At 40.3% G+C, this 25,030-nt stretch overlaps 1 protein-coding gene across 2 annotated transcripts in view; it reads right to left on the bottom strand.

Annotated features, from left to right (window-relative positions):
• Positions 1-1,601: 1,601 nt before the first annotated feature.
• ago4 (argonaute RISC component 4) overlaps positions 1,602-25,030 on the bottom strand; it is a 111,262-nt gene continuing 87,833 nt past the window's right edge. For both annotated transcript variants that reach the window (XM_043717721.2, XM_043717722.2), the window contains exons 17-19: positions 19,441-19,542; positions 18,973-19,172; positions 1,602-8,366 (exon numbers count right to left, since the gene is read on the bottom strand). In XM_043717721.2, the coding sequence (XP_043573656.2) occupies positions 8,258-8,366; positions 18,973-19,172; positions 19,441-19,542 (411 nt within the window). In that variant the 3' untranslated portion in view covers positions 1,602-8,257. The remainder of the gene's footprint in view (positions 8,367-18,972; positions 19,173-19,440; positions 19,543-25,030) is intronic.

Here is a 25,030-nt window from a genome sequence, read left to right as displayed (position 1 = left end):
ATCTCTCTGGAAGTGTAGCTCCTCTCCTCAAAGTGAAAATATCATCTACCATCTCACATGAAACTAGCTCACACTGCTGAAACAAATTTGTAGAAGCAAAAAGATTACAAATAAACTAGGAAGACAGGAGGCAAATTATTTCTTTTGTACCCCAAATCAAATTCTCTAACACATTCTGAAACGTGCATGGAACACTGCAACTAATTAACCTGCATTTTGGTTCAAAGATTATATTCAAGAGGATACAAAATGATCAAAAAAAATGCAAGCATTATCTGTAAGCAATTTTCAAAGATGATTCAAGTTCCATCGATGAAGCAGTCTAAATCTGTAATTAAAAGTGGATATCAAGATCAATTACACAACTTTGGTGAGGCCTCTTCTGGAGTACTGCATGCAGTTCTGATCACCCAGTTATTGGAAAATTATTATTAAACTGAAGAGGGTTCAAAGAGATTTACCAGGAATGGAGCATTTGAGTTATATAAAACAAAGGCTGGGATTTTTTTTCACTGGAGGATATGAAGATTGAGGGGTGACCTTATAAAATTATGGAATCCCTACAGCATGATAGCAGGCCATTTAGCCTTTCCAATCTACACCGTCCCTCCAAAGAACATCCCAACCAGACCCACCCCCTAACCCAACACTCCATGTTTCCTTACAGAAGTTTATAAAATCATGAGGGGCAGATAAAGTGAATATCAAAGGTCTGTTAAGGTGAGTTCAAAACTACGGGCATATTTTTTTTAAGATGAAAGGAAAAAGATTTTAAAAAAAGGACGTGAGGCAACTTTTTTTTGTTGAGAAAAACAACCACAGTAGTCCGATTTGTGGATTGAACTGCCAGTGGAACTGGTAGATGCAGTTACACTACTAAAAGACATTTGGAAAGTACATGAATAGGAAAGCTTGAGGGATATGGGCCAGGCAGATGGGACTAGTTTAATATGGGATTATGGTTAGAATGGACTGGTTGGACCAAATGGTCTGTTTCCATGCTGTATGACTGTAACATAGGTGGAATCCATGTCACAACAAAAGCGCTGTGAAGAGGAGCGTACAATTCCCATTTCTTATCTATATCCAAAGAGTCCAGTCCAATTGGCAAAAAAGGTACAGCATAGTATGGTCTAAAGATTATCACTCATGTGAACCAGACATGCATAACGTATTCAGGCTTACACACGACAACATTTGGTATCCTCCAACCTTAGCAAAGCAAAGCAAAGCAAAACAGCTACCAATCATCCTGCACCTTCAACACCAGGCAAAGGTTGATTCAATAGCTACAGAAAATAGTCCAGTCCAAGAAAATCAGACATTTCCATGCTGGTAAGGGAGAAGACCTTATTAGAAATTTCATCTGACCCTCAGCAAGTAGCACATTATTAATTGCCATATTTATCATTTACTGTACCTCACTGAATAGATAAAAGCCAAAATTCAGGCGGGATCAGAGAGAAACATTCAGAGGTTCCTAAAATCCACCTTCAGAACCCAAGCCCCCATATACACAATACACTGCAACCAATACTAAAAAAAAAGCTGGGCAAAAGTGAGGAAAAAAAAAGTAGTATCAAATTGATAGACTTTGGAAATTCTGGCACAAAAAATACCATTTTATTTTGTTACGTGAACACAAATTGTCCCTGCAGGCTAAAAATCATATTGCAGTACAGCTTTGTAATTCAATCTGCCAATATCTTTTCGCAATGTGGGGAAGGTTATCACGTTATCCATACCCACTGCTCAAGAAAGTACCTCGTATTGATAGACATATTCACAAATCAAGACTCAAAATAATCAAAACAGCACTTATCTAAACATCTGTATGGGAACTAGAAAACAGCTTTTTCCAATTTTACTGAAAAACGCATACATTGTACCAAGGTTTTCCAATCAACTACATACAAAAGAAAAATTGGATACAGCAGAACTATGCAGCATAAAATGCTTTCAATGCAGTTTTGTACAGGCAGGGACCTTAAGACCATGGATTACCAGATGCCACTACTCACAAATGCTTGGCTCCAATTCCTTTTTCCTGCACCCCAAAATAAATCCCATCAACAAATCAGACCAGTCTTTAATGAACAAGAAAGTGACAGCATTTAACATTCAGAAGGAGCAAACTGCATTCTGATTTGGACAGACGTATACCATCAAACATGCTTTAAATCAGTTTTAAATGGTAATGAACATTAAAAAAAAATATGTTGTGGTGGTGCATCAGTTTAGATATTCATTATTGTTCAATGACAGAAGAATGGATTCACAAGAACAAATAAACCTTGTACAAGTCAGAAGTACAGAATTCTGACTTATACCCTCTCTGAAAAAATTTAGTTAAAACCGATTCACAATTGGTCTTTCACTTGCAACTTTAGAGACATGACTTACCCTCAGCAACTGGAGAATTTATACCAGCATTCAACAATACAACAATGTTTTCAAAATGGAAAAATACAAAAAAAAATAGGATTCATCTACTTGATTCTGTAGTCCAACATACTATCTCTAAATTTATAATGCATATTGCTTGCAGGGTAACAAGAACATAGCTACCATGGTGAATCATTAAATGCTTTGGCTGGTGTGGTACTAACCCATGCAGACTATGAAGGCCCCACGTATATTTTTGTTGTGTGCTCATATGTTTTGCAGCAGGGAGGTGAGTTAAGAGAAGAGGTGGTAGGAATGGAGTTTTTAAAAATACAAATCATGACATGCTGGTGAGGGACCTTCCATTCTGAAGGCATGGATTTTTGATTTCTCATGATAGATGAATATATTTTCTTAAAAATACTCTGAAAATTGCAGGAAATTAATTGTATTTATTCAAATCTTTGGACAATCTAGTAGTTTTCAATATAGTGCACTTTGATTATTCACCCAAATCACAACTTCAATTCTGGTATCAACAGAATTTGAATTTTGTTTTGACATTTCGTGTGCAAAGCAGATGTAACACTACATTGCCAAGGTACAGCAATGTTACAAAAACACATTACAGTAGCTATCAATAGGTTACAGCAACAGTGGTGGCACCCACTGAAACAACAGTCCTGCTCTTTTCAGTTATGAATAAAAATAAAAACTTCAGGACAGGGAGACAAAAAAAAAATTCAAATGAACGGGTGAGTTTTAATTGCAATGGAATAAATGTGCCTCTTGCAGTGATATTACTGAGATGACAAAATCTGACCAAAAGTTGCAGCTGGTGAATCAGTGGATATAAATTCATTACAAAAGTTAGATGTTTGGAGTTTCTTGAAATTATAGAAGTACAGCGAGCTGATAATACATGAAAGACGGTACCAGTTAAGTGCTAGAAGCAGGGAATCAGCAACGGATTTATAAAGGAATAAAACAAATTAACAAGAGGAAAAAGTAGTGTTGGGATAGTGCAGAAGAATGGAGTTAAACGGACAGTTCTTTGAGAACACGTGGAAGCGTAACGGGTTGGATCGTGTTCTTCGTTTTGGTGAACTTTAAACGGAATTGCAACGATATTGCATCTGATGGCCAATATCCTGCCCATTTGTGTGTGTCAAATGTTGTTAATTTGCATTCGTAAAAACTAGTTCACAACCATAATGTATACTTCAGTTAGCTTGAGTAGTATTATTCAAAACATTCCAAAGTGTCATGATCAGTTTGGAGTTTTAGTACATAGGGATCGATAAAGTGACATACTATCCTAGAAATCCCTGCTCCAAGCATTTAAAAACTTGTTTCAAATCAGACTTTCATTGAGTTCAAACTATTCTCTTGTCCTTTGCACTGCTGCACATTAAACTTTCAGCATTAAATTCCCATGAAAGCACTTATGTTACTGAGCCAAGAGTAGATACATACAATGCTTTCACTCCCATGTTCATGAGGTAATTATTTCATCATGATGTGGAAACAAGCCTGCTTGTTTCCATTGCAGGAGTATCAGAATAAATCAAGTGAAAGATAGTTTATCTGTAGCATTAGAAATTAAAACCTCAGGATACATTTTCTATTAGTTCTGGGCATAAACAGCTGGAGTTTTTCCTTCCCCACAGAATTAAAAATTAATATCATATCCCTGAAATTTGTTCCAAGCATTTACTATATTAAGCTACTTAAATTCTGCCAAAAAAATGCTGTTCATACTTGGAAAATAGTTATTTGAAAAATGCCTTGCTCTAACTCCGAATTAGATATGCACATTCATACAAGGTGAAAACAAATTGTAATCATTTCCTGCCACTCTAATAACATAATCTGTACTGACATCTATTCTTTAGACAAATCGCAAAATAATTGTAATTGAAAATTAACGTGCCCTGTAGCTTAATTAAGGCTAAGTATATAGAAACAGAATATTGTAAAGTCCAATCTATCTGCATTGTATGAATTTGCAAAAGCATTTGCATTCTTTTGAAAGTATGGATCCAATATCCCACAAATATACATTTCCATTACAATCAACAATTTATTAAAGAAAATATAAAATATACCCCATACAAGATGTGCTGCTCAACAAAGGATCCATATACTCCAAGATTGAAAGACAATTCTGTTTTGAGGAGATCAGCTGAAAATTGCATCTTCCTGGAGAGCCATATTTTAAACAAGAACTTTGAAAACTGTCCATAAAAATACTGTCTGTAAAAGTTATTCTTAAACCTCAGCTTCAAGCACTTTTGGCACCATCTAATTGGAACAATCTAATCTGGAGGTACAAGTACCAGTAATTCTATGCTGTGTGTCATCGTAAGAAAGTACAGTATGCTGGCTAGGTGAATTGGCTACAAAGTGCAGTGAAGTAAGAAGCTATCAGTTCTGCTGGTAAAGTTCATCGCATTAAGATTGTAAAGTCTGCTTGAGAATGAAGTCTTAGTTCAGCTGCTGAAATTGTGTCTTTAAAAAGGTTGAAGTTTTGAAAACTATTGCAGATATTGTTGAAGTGCATGTAAAATTTAAAAGCATAAAACAAAACACCATAATCCATATAAAAAGGTGCATTTAAAAAAAGCAATAAAAGAGGACAGATGCTACATCAAGCCCCCTACAAAAATTGGTTGCTTTACTGATCCACTTACTGCCAAGTTCACACAACCCCAGTAATCCTGCTTTTTCAAAAAAAACAGCAACAATTTCATGAGTAGTACAACATAAGAAGTGTGAATTATAAGTGGAAAAATAACCATAAAGATATTAGCTACTAGATTTGTAGCTTTAAAAATAGCCTTCAATGTCAGCAGTTGTATTAAACTACTAACAGCAAGATCAACTTAAAAGAAAAAACTACCCGTGCCAATTTGCAAATACCAGGATAAAAAGGTTAAACACAATGCCAGGCATGTATGTTAATGAAACACAGGTCAGCCACCAAATGAAATAGCTGAAATGATTCATTATACCTATTGGTAAATACCCTAGCCTTTTCGGGTGCCATGAGGAATTTGGAGGAAGACAAAATGTTCATATAGTTCTCACATGATGAAAAGAGCATGGCTATCATGAAATTTTGACATCTGTACAACAACACAACACTTAAGGGGGAAAAAAAAAATGTACCTAGCCATTTATTTGAAAGCAGCCAATAGTTATATTGGACTTACGGATAAAAACAACCTCCTTAAGATTACTTTATCCGTGGAATGTCAAAATACAATACATGGAAAGTGACCTGACAAATTTTGTAGGGTGCAAGCAAATAAATTGCTTTCATCCTGTTGATCTTTCATAAAAACAAAGCAGAGGCTCCTGAAGACTTGAATGCTCTGAACAATTCTAGCAGTTAAAAACAGCATTTTTCCTTGGGTTCCTTTGACTCCCATAATAGCTAAATAAAAATATGTTGTTTGCTCAGCTGAAGATGGCACAAAGTGGATATGCTGCTAACCTTAAAAAAGGCTCACTAGCCATGTAAAATTGTATTCTAAAACAAGGATAGAGAACATCTTCAATCAGTTATCTTTGACAAAAACTTCAGAATGAGATCTGGGGATTTAAAAAGGAAGGCAGTGTTTCATCATCCACACATTCTGGCCAGTTAATTCCCTTCCTTTACAGTTTGCTTGTCTTTTTTTTTAAAAACAATTGACGGTTTTGAACGTATTGCACAAGAAAACTTCAAATAAACATAGTAAAGTATGCACAACTTTAAATAAAAGAGAATTACGCCTTATTATGAATCAAGATGTCTCTTATTCAAAAGATCCATTTGTCCTGCAGTATTATGCCCAAAGTTTCAGCATCCTTGACAGGAAAGCAAGTTGAACCTTTCTTGCCCAAAACTATAAACTTGGACAGACTAGTTAGAAAAAGCCCCAATGTCAATACAGTCCAAGTATTTTTAAGCACCAAACAGTTTCATGAACTCAACATCTTTCACAACTTATCAAGCTGGCACCTTAGGGTACTGTACTAAAATTCACTGCAGCAAAATACAGGTACTTAGCTTCTGAAATGGATGAACCAAAAAATAAGACTGGACAATTTCAATTTACAATTCTGCATAAAAAGTTCATGAACACTTCAAAATATCCAAGTACAGTCCAGTCCACATATAGCATATACAGCTCCAGCAAGTAACTTCTGCAAAATAGCAGTTTCACCCCTGGTATATGAAACTTCGATTTGAGGAATTTTGTCTATCTATTGCATACAACAATTCTACCATAAATCAACTATAATTAAGATTTAAAAGGTAAAATCACATCAAAACTTTTAGTGCAAAATCCCTATTTTTAAAAAAAATCACTCTAGTACCAAGAATGGAACTTATCAGTGGCAGCTTGGGCAGTTCGCCATTGCATCAATTAGGATTGTCATGGCAACAAGATGTCAAACTAATTAAACTTGTATTTATAAAAGCTTTGATTTTCGACTTGCCACATGCCTGCCAATGAGTCAAAATAGTCAATTGTGGGAAATACACAGTTGCTGGCATATCACAGATGGATGATCTAACTGGGGATGGACAGTCCAGCTGGCCTTACTTAAAAAGCAACAAAATGGTCAGACCATCAACAAGTAGAGAGTATCCACTATTATGCAGACAATTTGAGCTAGGCAGCTCAACATCAAAGGATATTGCAAATGTTCAAGCAAAACATTTCGGAACCATACAATGAAAACAAAATGCTGAAAACACTCAGCAGGGCTATCGGTAGATAGAAAATTGCAGACTGATAACTGATAATCAGAATTGGCAAAACCTTTTTTCCTGAGTTTACTCAACTCTGATGAAAGTACATTGGCCGGACACATTAAATGTTGTTTCTCTCTCCACAGATGCTGCCCAACCAGAACCTTTGTATTATTTTATCTTCTTATTTCAGATCTCCAGCATTCTCAGTCTATATTCCCTCTAATTCTTTTTGCTTCTGCACAGGCCATGTGCACCAATGGATTCTCAGGTGGGAAGTTAATGCTGGGAACAGTGTCAGCATGCACAGACTGAGCAGCTATGCAGCTTAGAGGGAATGTCCTTCCTTGTATTTTGCTTTACAATTTTGGAACCATAGTTCTCCAAAATTGTTTATTTTATGTTTACATAGAGTCAAATCTTCCTTTAAATCCTAAAACAAACCTCCCGCATTTTATTCAATCTCCATGAAGCTGCAAAATCCTGAGGAGCATAACTTTTATCAAGAGCTCCTTTGAAATTATTTGAGTGCACTGTAATGATCTTTGTCTGTACTTTTATAGTTTGGAAATACTTGGGCCTTTATAGCTGTATAATTTCAAGGGTTCCCTTTAAAACCTTTCCACAATTTACATACTAGAACTATCTATAAGGAATCCCAAGTGTTCATTCTCCCAACACATATGCACAGTCTGGTGTGTAAAAGATTAAAAATAGATGCGAGTTTTACAACAGTATTACCTCGTATAAACGGAGAAAGAAAACACACAATATCAAAACTTGCTACTGAATGTAGTAACACTCAAAGTCACTCATGCAACTTTTCCTTAGGGGTTCGGCCTTGGTGCCTTGAGGTAAAAAATATAAAATCAGTATGGTGGGAAAAAACCACCAGTATTTTCCATATATAGTGCTTCTGATAGACTTTGAAGAACAATGGCTCATTTCTCCGTGCATTTAAATCCTAATGAGTAAATGAGTCATTCAGTGCATTGCATCTTATTCGCTGGTAGACTGTTGTCTGAAACTGGCTTGGCCCTCAAGAGTTAGTTGAAGAAAATTAGCATGAAGGACGTTTCAGAACGGCACAGTATTCTGTAAAATCACTGGAAACTTCAGTCGGTCTTATGCAAAATACATTGTATGCTGGGTATCATGGTGGACCTGTACAGCCTTGGCAAGTGCCAGAGGATCCCGTCCATTGCTCTGTCCAGAGATGTGGCTTCCTTCAGCACTGTAAAGATTAAATAGATACATATGTACATGTTGGAAGATGCATTAAAATCAAGCACTTTAAAAAGAACATTTCAATCTGAAACATCCAATTATTAATGAAGACTTCTTCAAAAAGATTCTTATCTTGCTGCTAATATGACATTGAATCATTGATTACTCTTCTGCAGTATTCAGTCAATATTTTTCTTACTATCAAATACTTAAGAACAAAAAGAAATTCCAAAATAAACAGTACCACATGCTGGGTGCTTTTCGATCATGACTCTAGGAGTTAATTTCTGTTAATTACAACTGACAATTTCAACACACAATTACCTAAAATTATAGCCTTCTGACTGAAAAAAAAATCAACAGCAACCACTAAAGAAGAAATGTAGTTCCTTTCTTGCCAAAATGCAAAATAGAACTTGCTTGACCATCACAGGGCAGTTTAGTGAATCTTTTTTTTATTTAGCATTTGCATAAGGGAACAAATGCAGTCATAGGTACATTCCATTTCTGCTGGACGGACACTCATTTGGCTTAACAGTAGGAGGCAGAGTGGTGGTAGAGGGTTGTTCAAATTGGAGGCCTGGAACCAGCAGTGTGCTGCAAGGATCAGTGCTGAGTCCACTGGTGTTTGTCATTTACATAATGATTTGGATGAGAATATAGGAGGCATGGTTAATAAGCTTGCAGATGACACCAAGATCGATTGTTGTAGTGGACAGTGAAGGAGGTTATTTAAGAGTACAATGGAATCTTGATCAACTTGGCCAGTTAGCCGAGGAATGGCAGATGGAGTTTAATACTGCACATTGGCAAGACTACACAGTGTGCTGTTTTACAGAGAAATGGCTCATTTCTGCTACACCTGACTGCACCTTACAAGTAGAGGGTTCTCAGTTCACTAAACTGGGTCACTCAGTGTCCTTGGGAAAGGGGGTGTCTGCCTCCTAATCAACACCTCCTGGTGCTCAGACACGGTGACCCTGGTGAGCTACTGCTCCCTGAACTTAGAATATCTTACAGTAAAGTGCCATCCCTACTACCTGCTGCGCAGGTTCACCTCAGTTATCCTGACAGCGGTCCACATCCCACCCTGTGTGGAAGTGAAGAGTATACTTACATAGAATCCCTAGTGTGGAAACAGGCCCTTTGGCCCAACGAGTCTACACCAACCTTCTGGCGAGCATCCCGTCTAGACCCATTCCCTTCCTCTATCACTGTAACCCTGTTTTTCCCATGGTTAACGCACCTAACGTACACATCCCTGAACACTACATGCAATTTAGCATGGCAAATTCACCTAAGCTCCCTCTGTAGGAGAAAACCAGGGCACCCAACCTAAACCCTCACAGACATGGAGAGAATGTGCGAACTCCAGAGTTGCCAGAGCGTGGAATCGAACCCAGGTCCCAGACACCGTGAGACAGCAGTGCTAACCACTGAGCCCACCATGCCACCCCTTGATATAGTATACAACACTGCAAACAGTCTGGAGATAGTACACCCTGAGGCTATGTTCATCAGAGCCGGTGACTTCAACCAGGCCAACCACAAGAATGTGTTACCAAGATACCATCAACATATCTCCCATCACACCTTAGGTCTGAACATCCTTGAGCATTTCTATACAACCAAAAGATGCCGACCACTCCAACCCATCTGCATTTTGCAAAATTAGATCACAACACTGTGCTCACCTTCCAGCTTACAAACAGAAATTGAAGCATGAGAACAAAGTACAGCAACTTGTGCAGTGTTGGTCTGAGGCAACGGAAAGGCTTCTACAAGACTGCTTAGAGTCAGTGGACTGGTCCATATTCAAGAACTCAGCTGCCAACCTAAACCGGTGTGCCACTACCATTATAGATTTAATTACTAAGTGTGTAAAAGACTGCATGTCGAAGAATTTGATCCAAATGTTCCCCAGCTGCAAACCATGGATAACCAGGAGATCCATTCCCTACTGAAGTTCAGATCTGAGGCGATCCAAGTTGGGCAACCCTGACCTATACATGAAATCCAGGTACAACTTTTGTGAGGCCATCAGAGATGCTGAGAGACGATATCAAATTCAGCTGGAGACCCAGATCAACCCCACAAACAGATTGTTATGTATGCCATGCCGCGAACAAAGGGTTACAGGATACAAAGCGAAGTTGAACAGAATCATGGGCAATAGTACATCCCTACCTCATGAGCTCAATGCATTCCATACTCAAAATGAACACAAGGTCAGTGAAACAATGTCACCTATCCCAATGGTCTCAGAGACACCCACAATGCTAATGAACCCACGGAAAGCAACGGACTCTGATAGAGTCCCCGGCTGTCCGCCTATCTCCTGTATGGACCAACTGGTAGGGTATTTGCAGACATATTCAAATCTCTCCTTATTACAGTCTGAAGTCTTCACCGGCTTCAAAAAGATCATCCTGGTGCCAAAGAAAAATCATACAATGCGCCTCAATGAATATGGAGGCTCTGACCTCCATAATTATGAAATGCCTGGGAAGGTTAATCATGGCTCACATCAACCCCAGCCTAACAAATTGCCTTGATCCATTGCAATTCATGCAGAAGCCACGTCCCTGGCCCTACACTCATTTCTGGAACACCTGGATAACAAAGATATCTATGTCAGTCTCCTACTTATTGACTACAGCTCCACCTTCATCACCATAATTCCAAACAAACTCACCTCTAAACTCCAGGACCTTGGTCTGGGCTCCCTCCTCTGTAACTGGGTTATCAACTTCCTGACCCAGAGACTGCAATAAGTAAGGATAAGTGACAACACCGCCTCCACCATAATCTTCAACAATGATGTCCCACAAGGCTGCATAGTCATGAGCATATAAAGAAAAAAAAAACAGGGGGCTGACTATGTGACTAAATTCCACCCAACTCAATTTACAAATCTGCTCACGAAATCACCTGTGTAGGTCGGATCTCAAAACAATGGGAGGATACAGGAAAGAAATTGAATGCTTGGCAGCATGATATGAAAAACAATCTCTCCATCAATGATCATTGACTTCAGGAAGCAGAGTGGAAGGCACGCATCTGTCTGCATCAATTGTGCTGAGGTGGAGATGGTCAAGAGCTGGGTCATGGTCAACTCTCTATCCTGGTCCAACCACATCATTGCAATGGTCAAGAAAACACAATGTCTCTAATTCTTCAAGAGGCTAAGGAAATTTGACATTTTTACAGTTACATTTATTCACAGAACGTGGGAATCACTGGTTGTGCCAGCATCCCCAAAGGGCAGTTAAGAGTCAACCACATTGCTGTCGTTCTGGAGTCACATGCAGATCAGACTAAGAAAGTGACAGACTCCCTCTCTAAAAGCCATTAGTGAACCAGATGGATTTTTCTGACGATCGACAATGGGTTCATGGTCAACTGAGACTCTTCTTTCCAGATCTTTGAATTAAAAGTTCCACTACCTGCCATGGTGAGATTCAAATCTGGGACCCCAGAACATTCCCTGGGTGTCTGGATTAACAGTCCAGTAATAATGCCACAAGTCTATCATCTACACCACCATAAATGTACCACTGAAAACATCTTATCTGGATGCATCACAGCATGGTATGGCAACTGCGCTTCCCAAGACCACAAGAAACTGCAGACAATAGTGAACACAGCTCAGTCCATCTCACAAACCAGCCTTTCAACCTTCAATCCCATCTATCCTTCTTGCTGCCTTGGGAAATTAAACATAATCAAAGACACCTACCCCCCCTCATGTTATACACTCTTCCATCATTTTCCATAAAAAGGATATAAAAGTTTGAATACAACTACAAACAGTTTCAACAAACAGCTTCTTCCTTGCTCTTATCAGACATTTAAATAGAACTCGAAAGTGAATTCTGATTTCTCTCTGCACCTTCTCTGCAGCTGTAACACTTGTTATGGACTAGGCCAGACCACTCAAAACATTTTTGAGCAGGCAACCCAGACCATACCTTTACAATTTGCTTCAGTATCGTGAAAATTACCCAGAGTAAATTCGCTAGCTTGACTACCAGGTTTTAAAACAGAAAAATTTATTCACAAAATTACAAAATGAAATAAAGAACAGAATAAAGAACCCCGATAGAATAAAGAACCCCTCAGTCTATCCAACAAGACTTAATTACGCTGTTCCGAATATACACAACAGTCCCAATAAACACACCCCCTTAAAAACAGTTTAAAAAAAAAATTGAACAAATGCTTAGAGGTTGAGGTTTGAATGGCAGAAGGAGAGCACGCTTTGCAACCTGTTCCCATTCGGGGAACTTCTAACTAGTTCTGGACTGAAATGCCCAGCTAGAGAGCTGATCACTCTCCTTTTATTATACAGGTCACTTCTAAAACATGACCACTTTGGCCTGAAGTCTCATTTGTTTACATATAAACACAAAGGCCTCTCAATACCCTTTAAACCTCTCTACCCCTTAAAAAAAATAACCAATACCAAAAAAAAGGCTTCATTTTTAAAACCCTTCAAACAAACTGGTTAGTCATCGAAAACACACATATACACTAAACTAACTATACACATGCAAACATGCACAACTATATGCGTATTCAGGCTGTGGCACACCCACCACCGAACACCTCCATATCTCATTAGAGTCTCGATTACGCATTAGCAATCATGTTTTCACGACTTCCCACATGCACAATTGTCAAACCGAATGGCTGCAACAACAAGCTCCATCTTAACTGTCCATCATTTCTGTCCATAAATGTTTCCACAAATGTGAACAGGTTATCATCAATGTATACGATTGTCTCAGATGCACTGCTGGTAATATAGACACTGAAATGGTGCAATGCCAACATCAAGCTTAAAGTCTTTTTCTCCACCGTTGAATATTTCTGTTCATGAACATTCAATTTCATGGAAAAATGGGTCTTTTTATTCCCTCGTCATCATCCTACAGGAATACCACACCAACACCCACATCACTGGCCTAGGTAGCCACCTTGAAAGGCTTCATGTAATCTGGTGTGGCTAATACTGGGGCAGTGGTTAATACAGTTTTTAGGCTGTCACTGAAACTTCTTGCCTTTTTTTTTTAAAACAAACAATTTGGTGAGTGGAGTACCCACACTGCTAAAGTTCAGCACAAACTTTTGCTAAAATCCACTCAATCCCAGGAAACTTAGTACCGCTTCTTTCATTGACGGTGTGGGAAATTCCCCAATTAAGTTTGTTTTCGCATCCCGTGAAGCCATTTGTCCATGTCCAATATCATGGCCCAGGAAGGTGACTTGGACTTTGGCAAATTCACTATTAGGTTTACCACCAAGCTTGGAGAAAGTGAGGACTGCAGATGCTGGAGATCAGAGCTGAAAGATGTGTTGCTGGAAAAGCACAGCAGGTCAGGCAGCAAAGGAGGAGAATCGACGTTTCGGGCATAAGCTCTTCTTCAGGAATGAGGAGGGTGTGCCAAGCAGGCTAAGATAAAAGGTAGGGAGGAGGGACTTGGGGGAGGGGTGTTGGGGATGCGATAGGCTGAAATGTGGCTGGAGCATTTTTCATACCAAATGGCATGACTTTGAACTGATATAAGACCACAAGATAGAGGAGTAGCAGTAAGGCCATTCAACCCATTGAGTCCACTCTGCCATTCAATCATGGCTGATGGGCATTTCAATGCCACTGATCCACACTCTCCATATCCTTAATTTCTTAATCTCACTAGGAATTAATCAACCTCTGCCTTGAAGACTTTCAACATCCTGGCCTCCACTGCGCACTATGGTAATGAATTTCGCAGGCTCACCACTCTCTGGCTGAAGAAACGTCTCATTTTCATTGACCCCCTCTTATTCTAAGTCTGTGCCCACAGGTCCTAGTATCCCCACCTGATGGAAAATTCCCAGCATCCACCTTTTCTAAGCCATGCATTATCTTGTAACTTTCTATCAGGTCTCCCCCAGGATCCTCAGCCGTTCATCATATCAGCCTACCATTCCAGGGATCATCCGTGTGAATCTCCACTAGACATGCTCCAGTGCCAATATGTCCTTCCTGAGGTGTGAGGCCTAAAAACGGGACACAATATTCCAAATGGGGCCTAACCCGATCTTTATGAAGTCTCACGTCGCTGCTTTTACATTCCAACCCTCTTGAGATAAATGACAACATTACATTTGCTTTCTTAACCACCTGCAAGTCAACCTTTAGAGAATCCTGGACTAGCACTCCCAGAGATATAGTCCATTTGGCATTATGAAAGCTGAAATTGCCTTTGCCCTCTCTGACAGAGGTACTTGCCAGTATCGTCTGAGCAAGTCCAATTTAGAAATGCAAGTTGCTTGTCCCACGTTTCGACAAAGTCCTCCAATTGTGGAATTGGATAACCATCAGTCTTTGTAAGTGTTGACTTTGCAATAGTTGACACAACTGTTGAGTGCTATCTGGCTTTGGCACCACGACTATGGGTGAGCTCCAATCAAAGTAACTCACTTCGATTATGCCATCTTGGAGCATATGCTCTATCTCCTTCTGAACCTGTGCCAACTTTAGAGGGTTATGCCTATAAGCATGTTGCTTAATCAGAACAGCATGTCCTATCTCTAAGTCATGCACAATTAGGTTAGCACTTCCCAGTTTATTTCCGCATATCTCCCCATGTGATAATAATAAGTCTTTCAGGTCATTTTGATTTTCCATGGAAGGTAACTCAATAACTTATCCCAATTTTTGATAACTTCCTCATTATCCAATTTGATTTGAGGAATGTCCAATTTAGAATCCTCTGAACTTGGTTCTTCCTTCTGTGCTGTAATCATTATCACCTTCGCCTCTTGCTTTCCTTCCCTATCAAAATCCCTTTTGAGCATATTCACATGACACACACAGATTTCTTCCAGTCTGGAGTCCTTATCAAGTCGTTCACCTCACTCAATTTCCTCTCGATTCGATACGGTCCACTAAACCTTGCTTTTAAAGGCTCACCTGTTCCTGAAATTAACACCAATACCTTATCCTCAATTGCAAAATTACGAATTTGTGATTTCTTATCTGCTTCCTGTTTCATTGTATGCTGTGATACTTTTAAAATGGAGTCTAGCCAACTCTCCAGCCCTATTTAATCATTCTCTAAAGTTTGACACAAATGGGTGGTCTCTGAATTCTGATTTATTAATTTCTCCTTTATCAATTTTAATGGTCCCCTTACTTCATGCCCAAACATTAAATCAAATGAACTGAATTTGGTACATTCATTTGGTGCATCTCTGATCGCAAAAAGTATCAATGGAACTCCTTTATCCCAATCATCTGGATAATCCTGACCATAAGTCCTCAATAAGGTCTTCAGTGTTTGATGCCATCTCTCCAGCGGTCCCTGCGGATCTGGATGGAACACGGTAGATTTGAATTGCTTTATTCCCAAGTTATCCATAACCTCCTTGAAGAGTTTGGATGTGAAGTTCGATCCTTGATTTGACTGGATCTCTACTAGTAGTCCGTATCTAGTAAAAAAAATTTTAGTAACTCTTCTACAGTCCTGTTAGCCGTGATGTTGCATAATGTGATTGCCTTTGAAAATCTAGTCGATACATCCATTGTTAATAAATACTTATTCCACATTTTGTTTGAGGTAGGGGTCCTACACAATCAAGACGCTTGTGGAAGGTTCCTCAAATGCCGGAATAGCTATTCAAGCTACAGCTTTTAGTACTGCTTGTCGTTTTCCAAGTAGCTGAAAGGTATGACACATCTGGCAAAATTCACCTACATCCTGTGTAGTCCAGGTCAGTAAAAACATCTTTTGTATTTTAGCCTGTGTTTTCCTCACCCCTAAAAGACCTCCAAGTGATAGCTCCACTCTCAGCACCTCCTTTCTATACCCTGACAAAACAATATAATGAATCTCTGCCCATTTCTCATTTGCTTGAATGTGCAATGATCTCCACTTTCTCATTAAGACATCACTTATCATACAGTCAGAGAGATGTACAGCATGGAAACAGACCCTTCGGTCCAACGCGTCCATGCTGACCAGATATCCCAACCCAATCTAGTCCCACCTGCCAGCACTCGGCCCATATCTCTCCAAACCCTTCCTATTCATATACTCATCCAAATGCCTCTTAAATGTTGCAATTGTACCAGTCTCCACCACTTCCTCTGGCAGCTCATTCCATTCTCTGCGTGAAAAAGTTGCCCTGTAGGTCTCTTATATCTTTCCCCTCTCACCCTAAACCTATGCCCTCTACTGCTGGACTCCCTGACCCCAGCCAAAAGACTTTGTCTATTTATCCTACCCATGCCCCTCAATTTCTGTGTGATATAACCATCTGGCAGAAAGCTTGTGCAAAAAAAAAGCATTTTTTGCAAGTCCCTCTTGCAACCATACATTTTCAGAAAGAGTTACAACTCATTTTGTCAATTTTTAAGTGTTTATAATTTGGCTGCTCAGAAATGTAAAGATATTTGGAGATACATTTGCTATTGGTAAGACATACAAAACCTCTTCAAAACTTATTTTAGAAACCCAAAACTACTATCAAAAAGAGGAACAGGTTAGGTTTGGAATCGTAAATCACAAACTTCATAGAAAAACTCAGTTTTAAAAGGATCTAAGTAGTCAATCATTTGAAATCGTGAATTTAAGACCCTTGCATATTGAAGTGACTTATTACGCACAGTATTACTCAATGGATAGTCAAATTTAAAGAGAATTGCTCGAACAATGTTATAAACTTTAGGATTACCAAAGCTGATCACAAACCCCCAGCAATGCCCCTGGTCATTTACTCCAACAGGGAGAAAAAGACTGCCTCATTAGAAATGAAAATCATTTGCTCAAGTGAAAATGGTTTTTAAAAAGGCAAATATATTCTATTCCTCCAACCCATGTGCTCCCTTTCATATAGGAATGTGGAACACAATAATATTCTCAGTGAGTTAACAGGTGACACAGAGTGAGGTGGTCAAATTTGATATCCTTTATCTCCATAAGCTCTGTTCTCTGCTTAACACTTCTTTATGACACAAAAAATTTAAAACTCAACACCAAAAGGACCCAAAATTTGAACTCTATTTGATACCTAAATAACTAATTTAACTTTAGCATTTCTGATAAAGGATTTTGTTAAAGCTTTTCATCATTTATTCATCAGTACAATTTGCAAGAAATATGTAGTATAAAAACAACATTTATTATACTGGATTATTGTAGAGTGGGGCTGGTTGGTTGACTAGCGAATTTCAAGTTGTAAGCACATTGACAGCCAACTGCAAAGCTTTGTTTAAATTTTAAACAGGAAAGCTGAGTCAGATTGGTCAAGGCATTGTCCTGAGAAACGAACCAGAGAATGGCTGTCGCCTGTTTTGTGGAGTTGAAGCAAGTGCAGCATGTATAGGAGTTCTTTCTGTTGCAAGAACAGGGCTCTGTGTATTAATATGTGTAGCTTCTAACACATGCAAGTGCATGAAACTGAGAGTTGATTGACCATACTAAATCAGTTGTCAGCATAATTCTTTGCTTACTCAGGAATATTTAACAAACATGGTCCATTTGCAGAATCATATTTAATGTTGGATAGTATCTTTGCAATTTTGCAAGCACATACTAGTTGAGTACAGTTTACAAACAGCCAAAAGGAGACGCTACCAGTCTACGGGATGTACAGACTACATACCTGGCATCACTGAATTTCATACACCTTACTTATGCGTGTAATAGGCAGAATGTCTTTGGACTTGACAGCAAGGTTTCATCAGTGGTATACACCACTGGTATTGCTACTACATCATAGCAGCATGAAACAGCCAGCTTCATCTATTGTTTAAACATTTGAGATACTTCACCCTTCTATCGTAATCGGAGTGAGTATTTTCCAGAACCAAGTGTGATAGCCTTAGACCGATTCGTGAATTTGAAAGACATACAACAAGAAATGATCTCATCAGCGCAGTCATTATTCTGCAGGATAACTGACATGCCCCGGTTTAGCACAAAGCTTGCATGGTGAATAAATGGGGTAGGCCCTATTTAAAAGGTTGCCAAAAAGGCTAACCTTATAGAAACAAAAGAAAATAGCACAAGAACAGGCCCTTCTGCCCTCCAAGCCTGCATTGCCACATTTTGCCCTTCCATACTAAAACTATAGTGCATCTTACTGTAGGAATCCCAACATGTACAAATGAGCAGTGAAAATAGGCCTTCAGTCAAGGAGCCCTACCATTTTCACAACTGTGACATTAAGGAAAGGGTGGTCATTTAACTGCACCATTTCAAAAGTGAACTTGAATGAAAGATGGAGCTCATTAAGATTTTTAAAGGAAATTTTTATATAGATCTGCAAACCTAAATATAGCAAACATATCTATTTTTCACAAAAATACAAAAGTTCAGGAGGTTAGATATTATCCCACTGAAGGCACATTTCTCAAGGAACCCATTAACAAGGTCTGAGCGCGCTGGACAGTTAGGATTCCATATCAACGGCATCTATTTGCGCATATTTTAACATTACATGCAGGGATGCCAAAAAAGTACAAATCTTGTGATATTACATCTAAAAATGGAGAAATTCACTTTTCTCAATAAGGCTATGACTATAATACCAAAATTACAGAGTCAGGCTAAAATTTTTACCTGTCGTGATCTTTGTCCACAAGGTGGTATCTTGCTCGAAATGCAACCAGTCTGGCATAATACGCTGGCGCAGGAATTGAGACAGAACGTGTGCATCGTACATAAGTGTGACACAACTGATAGGTAAGGAGCTGCAATTCATCAGCCGAGAAGCAGTTGTCATCCCACAAGACATGATAGTGCGAAGGACGACTGGTACCCTAAGAATACAAACAAAATGGTATTAAATGGTATGAGGACAGAGAATATGCCAGGGATTCTTATTCAGCAGTAAAGTTCAAATCTTTAAAACAATCAGGTCAATAAATATTCACACATTTTTCAAAGAATTCAGCAGACAGCTGAAGCAAACAAGACAGTCTGCGAAAAGAATGCATGCCTACCCAATCTTTGGGAAAAAAAAATGTAAAAACTTGGAAATTTTAAATAAGTTTAAATATTAAAACAAGGTGACAGAATGCATTGTACCTGAATTCCTGCATGGCTACAGAGATAGAAATCAAACTCAGATGGATGAGTGATGGTGTTGTCTACAGTTGTGCCAGCGGGAACATTGCCACTTTTACCCACCTGTCAATGAAGAATAAGTTGTACTTAAAAAAAACACAGAAAAGTAAAAAGCTACAAATGATAAGCATGTTGATTGAAAAAAGTAACACATCTCTCGCTTATTTCTTAAGCTGAAGATACCTACAGTACAGTCCAGCCAAGTACTGTTGAAGTTTAGTCTTTCTTGCAATACAACATAATAGCATCTAATCTACATATGGCAGGTTCTAGAAGATCTGTTTCTAGATGCTACTTGAGGGATAAAATATTAACAAAGCAAGTTTTCAAGTGTGCCACGGTATCTTTTATATCCAGAAAAAAAAAAGTGAGGACTGCAGATGCTGGAGATCAGAGTCGAACAGTGCTGTGCTGGAAAGGCACAGCCAGCATTTGAGTAGGAGAATCGACATTTCATGTTCCTCCTGCAGGATGTTTGAGGTAGGGGTGACCACCGATGCTCCTGCCGACTTCACCTGCAGGAAGTGCAGCCAGCTTCAGCTCCTCACAGACCGCGTTTGGATGAACTGAGGATTATTCGAGAGGCTGAGAGGGTGATAGATAGAACATAGTTATGCCAGAGAACAGAGGTAGCTGGTTAACAGTTAGAGGTGGGAACGTGAGGAAGCATGCAGTGCAGGGATCCCCTGTGGTCGTTCTCCTCAACAATAAGTATACCGCTTTGGATACTGTTGGGGGGACGGCCTAGCAGGGGTAAGCTGCAGTGACCGGGTCTCTGGCATGAGGTCCGGTTCTGAGGCCCAGAAGGGAAAGGGGGAGAGGTGGAGAGCGCTAGTTATAGGAGACTCTATAGTTAGAGGGACAGACAAGCGGTTCTGTGGACATGGGCGAGACTCTCGGATGATTTGTTGCCTCCCAAGTGCCAGGGTCTGAGACGTCTCGGACCGTGTCTTCAGAATCCTTAAGGAGGAGGGTGTACAGCCAGAAGTCATGGTTCACATTGGCACCAACAACATAGGTAGGAAGAGGGGTGGGGAGGTCATTCAGGAGCTCGGAGTTGCTAAAAGCTAGGACGGACAAAGTAGTCATCTCTGGGTTGTTGCCGGTGCCACGTGACAGTGAGGCAAGGAATAAGGAGAGAGTGCAGTTGAACATGTGGCTGCAAGGATGGTGTAGGAGGGAGGGCTTCAGGTATTTGGACAATTAGACTGCATTCTGGGGAAGGTGGGACCTGTACAAGCAGGATGGGTTGCACCTGAACCAGAAGGGCACCAATATCCTGGGAGGTAGGTTTGCTAGCACTCTTCGGGGGGGTTTAAACTAATTTGGCAGGCGGATGGGATTGGACTTGTAGTCCAGCAAGTAGGTTAGCTGTTTTTCAGGATGTCCAAGAATGTAGGGAGGCTGTGGAGAAGGTAGTACTGACAGGGAATACTTGCGGACACAGAGATGGGCTCAAGTGCGTATACTTCAACGCAAGGAGTAATCAGAAATAAGGTGGGTGAACTTAAGGCGTGGATCGGTACTTGGGACTACAATGTTGTGGCCATCATGGAAACGTGGATAGAAGAGGGGCAGGAATGGTTGCTGGAGGTTCCTGGTTACAGATGTTTCAGTAAGATTAGGGGGGAGTGGTAAAAAAAAAGGAGGGGGGTGGCGTTGCTAATTAGAAATGGTATAACGGCTGCAGAAAGGCAGTTCGAGGGGGATCTGCCTTTGGAGGTAGTATGGGCTGAAGTCAGAAATAGGAAAGGAGCAGTCACCTTGTTGGTTGTTTACTATAGGCCCCCCAATAGCAGCAGAGATGTGGAGAAACAGATTGGGAAACAGATTTTGGAAAGGTGCAGAAGCCACTCATGGGCGATTTCAACTTCCCAAATATTGATTGGAAGCTCTTTAGATCAAGTAGATTGGATGGGGCAGTGTTTGTGCAGAGTGTCTAGGAAGCTTTTCTAACTCAGTATGTAGATTGTCCGATCAGAGGGGAGGCCATATCGGATTTGGTACTTGGTAACGAACCAGGACAAGTGATGGGCTTGTTAGTGGGTGAACATTTTGGTGATGGTGACCACAATTCTGTGACTTTCACCTTGGTTATGGAGAGAGATAGGTGTGTGCAACAGGGTAGGTTTTACAATTGGGGGAAAGGGTAAATATGATGCTGCAAGACAGGATTGGAGCAGCATAAATTGGGAGCACAGGCTGTCAGGGAAGGATGTCGTTGAAATGTGGAACTTTTTCAAGGAACAGATACAACGCGTCCTTGATATGTATGTACTTGTCAGGCAGGAAAGAGATGATCGTGTGAGGGAACCTTGGTTGACGAGGGAGGTTGAATGTCTTGTAAGGAGGAAGAAGGAGGGTTACATAAGGTTGAGGAAACAAGTTCAGACAAAACGTTGGAGGGATACAGGATAGCCAGGAAGGAGCTGAAGAAAGGGATTAGGAGAGCTAAGAGAGGGCATGAAAAATCTTTGGCGGGTAGGATCAAGGATAACCCCAAGGCCTTTTACGCGTATGTGAGAAACAGGAGAATGACGAGAATGAGGGTAGGTCCGATTAAGGACAGTAGTGGGAGACTGTGTATTGAGTCGGAAGAGATAGGAGAGGTCTTGAATGAGTACTTTTCTTCAGTATTTACAAACGAGAGGGACCGTATTGTTGAAGAGGAGAGTGTGAAATGGACTGGTAAGCTAGAGGAGATACTTGTTAGGAAGGAAGATGTGTTCGGCATTTTGAAAAACTGGAGGATAGACAAGTCCCCCGGGCCTGACGGGATATATCCTAGGATTATGTGGGAAGCAAGAGAGGAAATTGCAGAACCGTTGGCAATGATCTTTTTGTCTTTACTGTCAATGGGGGTGGTACTAGGGGACTGGAGAGTGGCGAATGTTGTGCCCCTGTTCAAAAAAGGAAATAGGGATAACCCCGGGAATTACAGGCCAGTTAGTCTTACTTCGGTGGTAGGCAAAGTAATGGAAAGGGTACTGAGGAATAGGATTTATGAGTATCTGGAAAGACACTGCTTGATTAGGGACAGACAGCACGGATTTGTGAGGGGTAGATCTTGCCTTACAAGTCTTATTGAATTCTTTGAGGAGGTGACCAAGCATGTGGATGAGTGTAGAGCAGTGGATGTAGTGTACATGGATTTTAGTAAGGCATTTGATAAGGTTCCCCATGGTAGGCTTATGCGGAAAGTCAGGAGGCATGGGATAGTGGGAAGTTTGGCCAGTTGGATAGAAAACTGGCTAACCGGTCGAAGTCAGAGAGTGGTGGTAGATGGTAAATATTCAGCCAGGAGCCCAGTTACAAGTGGAGTTCCGCAGGGATCAGTTCTGGGTCCTCTGCTGTTTGTAATTTTTATTAATGACTTGGAAGAGGGAGCCGAAGGGTGGGTCAATAAATTTGCAGACGATACAAAGATTGGTGGAGTTGTGGATAGTGAGGAGGTCTGTTGTCGGCTGCAAAGGGACTTAGATATGATGCAGAGCTGGGCTGAGGATTGGCAGATGGAGTTCAACCCTGTCAAGTGTGAGGTTATCCATTTTGGAAGGACAAATAAGAATGCGGAATACAGGGTTAACGGTAGGGTTCTTAGTAAGGTGGAGGAGCAGAGGGATCTTGGGTCTATGTTCATAGATCTTTGAAAGTTGCCACTCAGGTGGATAGAGCTTGTAAGAAGGCCTATGGTGTACTGGTGTTCATTAGCAGAGGGATTGAATTCAAGAGTAGTGAGGTGATGTTGCAGCCGTATAGGACCTTGGTAAGGCCACATTTGGAGTACTGTGTGCAGTTCTAGTTGCCTCATTTTAGGAAAGATGTGGAAGCTTTGGAGAGGGTGCAGAGAAGATTTACCAGGATGTTGCCTGGAATGGAGAATAGGTCGTACGAGGATAGGTTGAGAGTGCTCGGCCTTTTCTCATTGGAACGGCGAAGGATGAGGGGTGACTTGATAGAGGTTTATAAGATGATCAGGGGAATAGATAGAGTAGACAGTCAGAGACTTTTTCCCCGGGTACAACAGTGTGTTACAAGGGGATATAAATTTAAGGTGAAGGGTGGAAGGTATAAGGAGAATGTCAGGGGTAGGTTCTTTACCCAGCGAGTGGTGGGGGCATGAAATGCGCTGCCTGTGGGAGTGGCAGAGTCAGAATCATTGGTGATCTTTAAGCAGCAATTGGATAAGTACATGGATAGATGCTTAAGCTAGGACAAATGTTCAGCACAACATCGTGGGCCGAAGGGCCTGTTCTGTGCTGTATTGTTCTATGTTCTATGTTCAGGAGTAAGCTCTTCAGCCTGAAGGGTTTATAACGAAAACATTGATTCCCCTGCTACTCGGATGCTGCCTGACCAGCTGTGCTATCTTTTATATCCATTGAGGGAGCCTCGTTCCAAGATTTCATCCCAAAGTCAGTACTCAGAGCACTGAAGTATCCACCTAATATGTTCAAGTGCCTCGAGTGAGTCTTAAACACACAATTGTCTAATGCAGTTGAATGAGAGACCATACTAAAAAACAGCATATTGTAAATGTTTTTTATTAGATCATAGAGCACATTAATGTAAATCTTGCATGTGAAAATCAAAATTAAACAAATGCTGGTTAAACATCCCTTACAAAAAAGGTCTACGTTGTTTAACATTCAAAAACACCACCCAAACTAAAAGGAATTTAAACCGTTTAAGTATAATTGTGTAAATTAGGCCAGAGCTAAAAGGTGCTTAAGTTTGTGATAGAGAAATGCAGAAACAATTATGGCAAGAAATAGGAGCATGCCGTTTGACCAGTCAAGCCTCTGCCACCATTCAGACATTCCTCATGTCCACCGTAACCCTCAATTCCCCTACTGATCAACAATCTATCTCAAACTTAAATTTCGCGAAGAATCCTGCCCACACAGCTCTGTGACAAGTCATTGCAAAGACTCTCAACCCTCAAGAAGTTTCTCTTCACAACCATCTTAAATTGGTGCCCTTTGTTCTGAGATGATGCCCTTGGTCCTAGACTTCACCCATGAGGGGAAATGTCCTCTCAACATTTCCTCTGTCAAGCCCTTCCTTTAAGGAATCCTATAATGTTTCAATTAGATCACTTCTCATTCTTGTAAATTCCAATGAGTATAGTGCTAACCAGTTTTGCTCACATGACCATCCCTCCATACCAAGGATCATAGTAATGAACCTTCTCTGAATTGCCTCTAATTAAAATGTTTCCTTAAATAAGGGGACCAAAACTACACTCAGTACTCCAGATGTACAAAGTTAAAAATCACACAACACCAGATTATAGTTGCTGTGGTTCTGTTCGCCGAGCTGGAAGTTTTTGTTGCAAACGTTTCGTCCCCTGTCTAGGTGACATCCTCAGTGCTTGGGAGCCTCCTGTGAAGCGCTTCTGTGGTGTTTCCTCCGGCATTTATAGTGGCCTGTCCCTGCCGCTTCCGGTTGTCAGTTTCAGCTGTCCGCTGTAGTGGCCGGTATATTGGGTCCAGGTCGATGTGTTTGTTGATGGAGTTTGTGGATGAGTGCCATGCTTCTAGGAATTCCC

The sequence above is a fragment of the Chiloscyllium plagiosum genome, unplaced genomic scaffold (genome assembly GCF_037043375.1).
Source record: "Chiloscyllium plagiosum isolate Xiang-an unplaced genomic scaffold, Cpla_swu_hap1 HiC_scaffold_30, whole genome shotgun sequence".
In the NCBI taxonomy this organism is placed as follows: Eukaryota; Metazoa; Chordata; class Chondrichthyes; order Orectolobiformes; family Hemiscylliidae; genus Chiloscyllium; species Chiloscyllium plagiosum.
The sequence above is the reverse complement of the archived record's forward strand: the minus strand, read 5'-3'. Positions and strand labels throughout refer to the sequence as shown.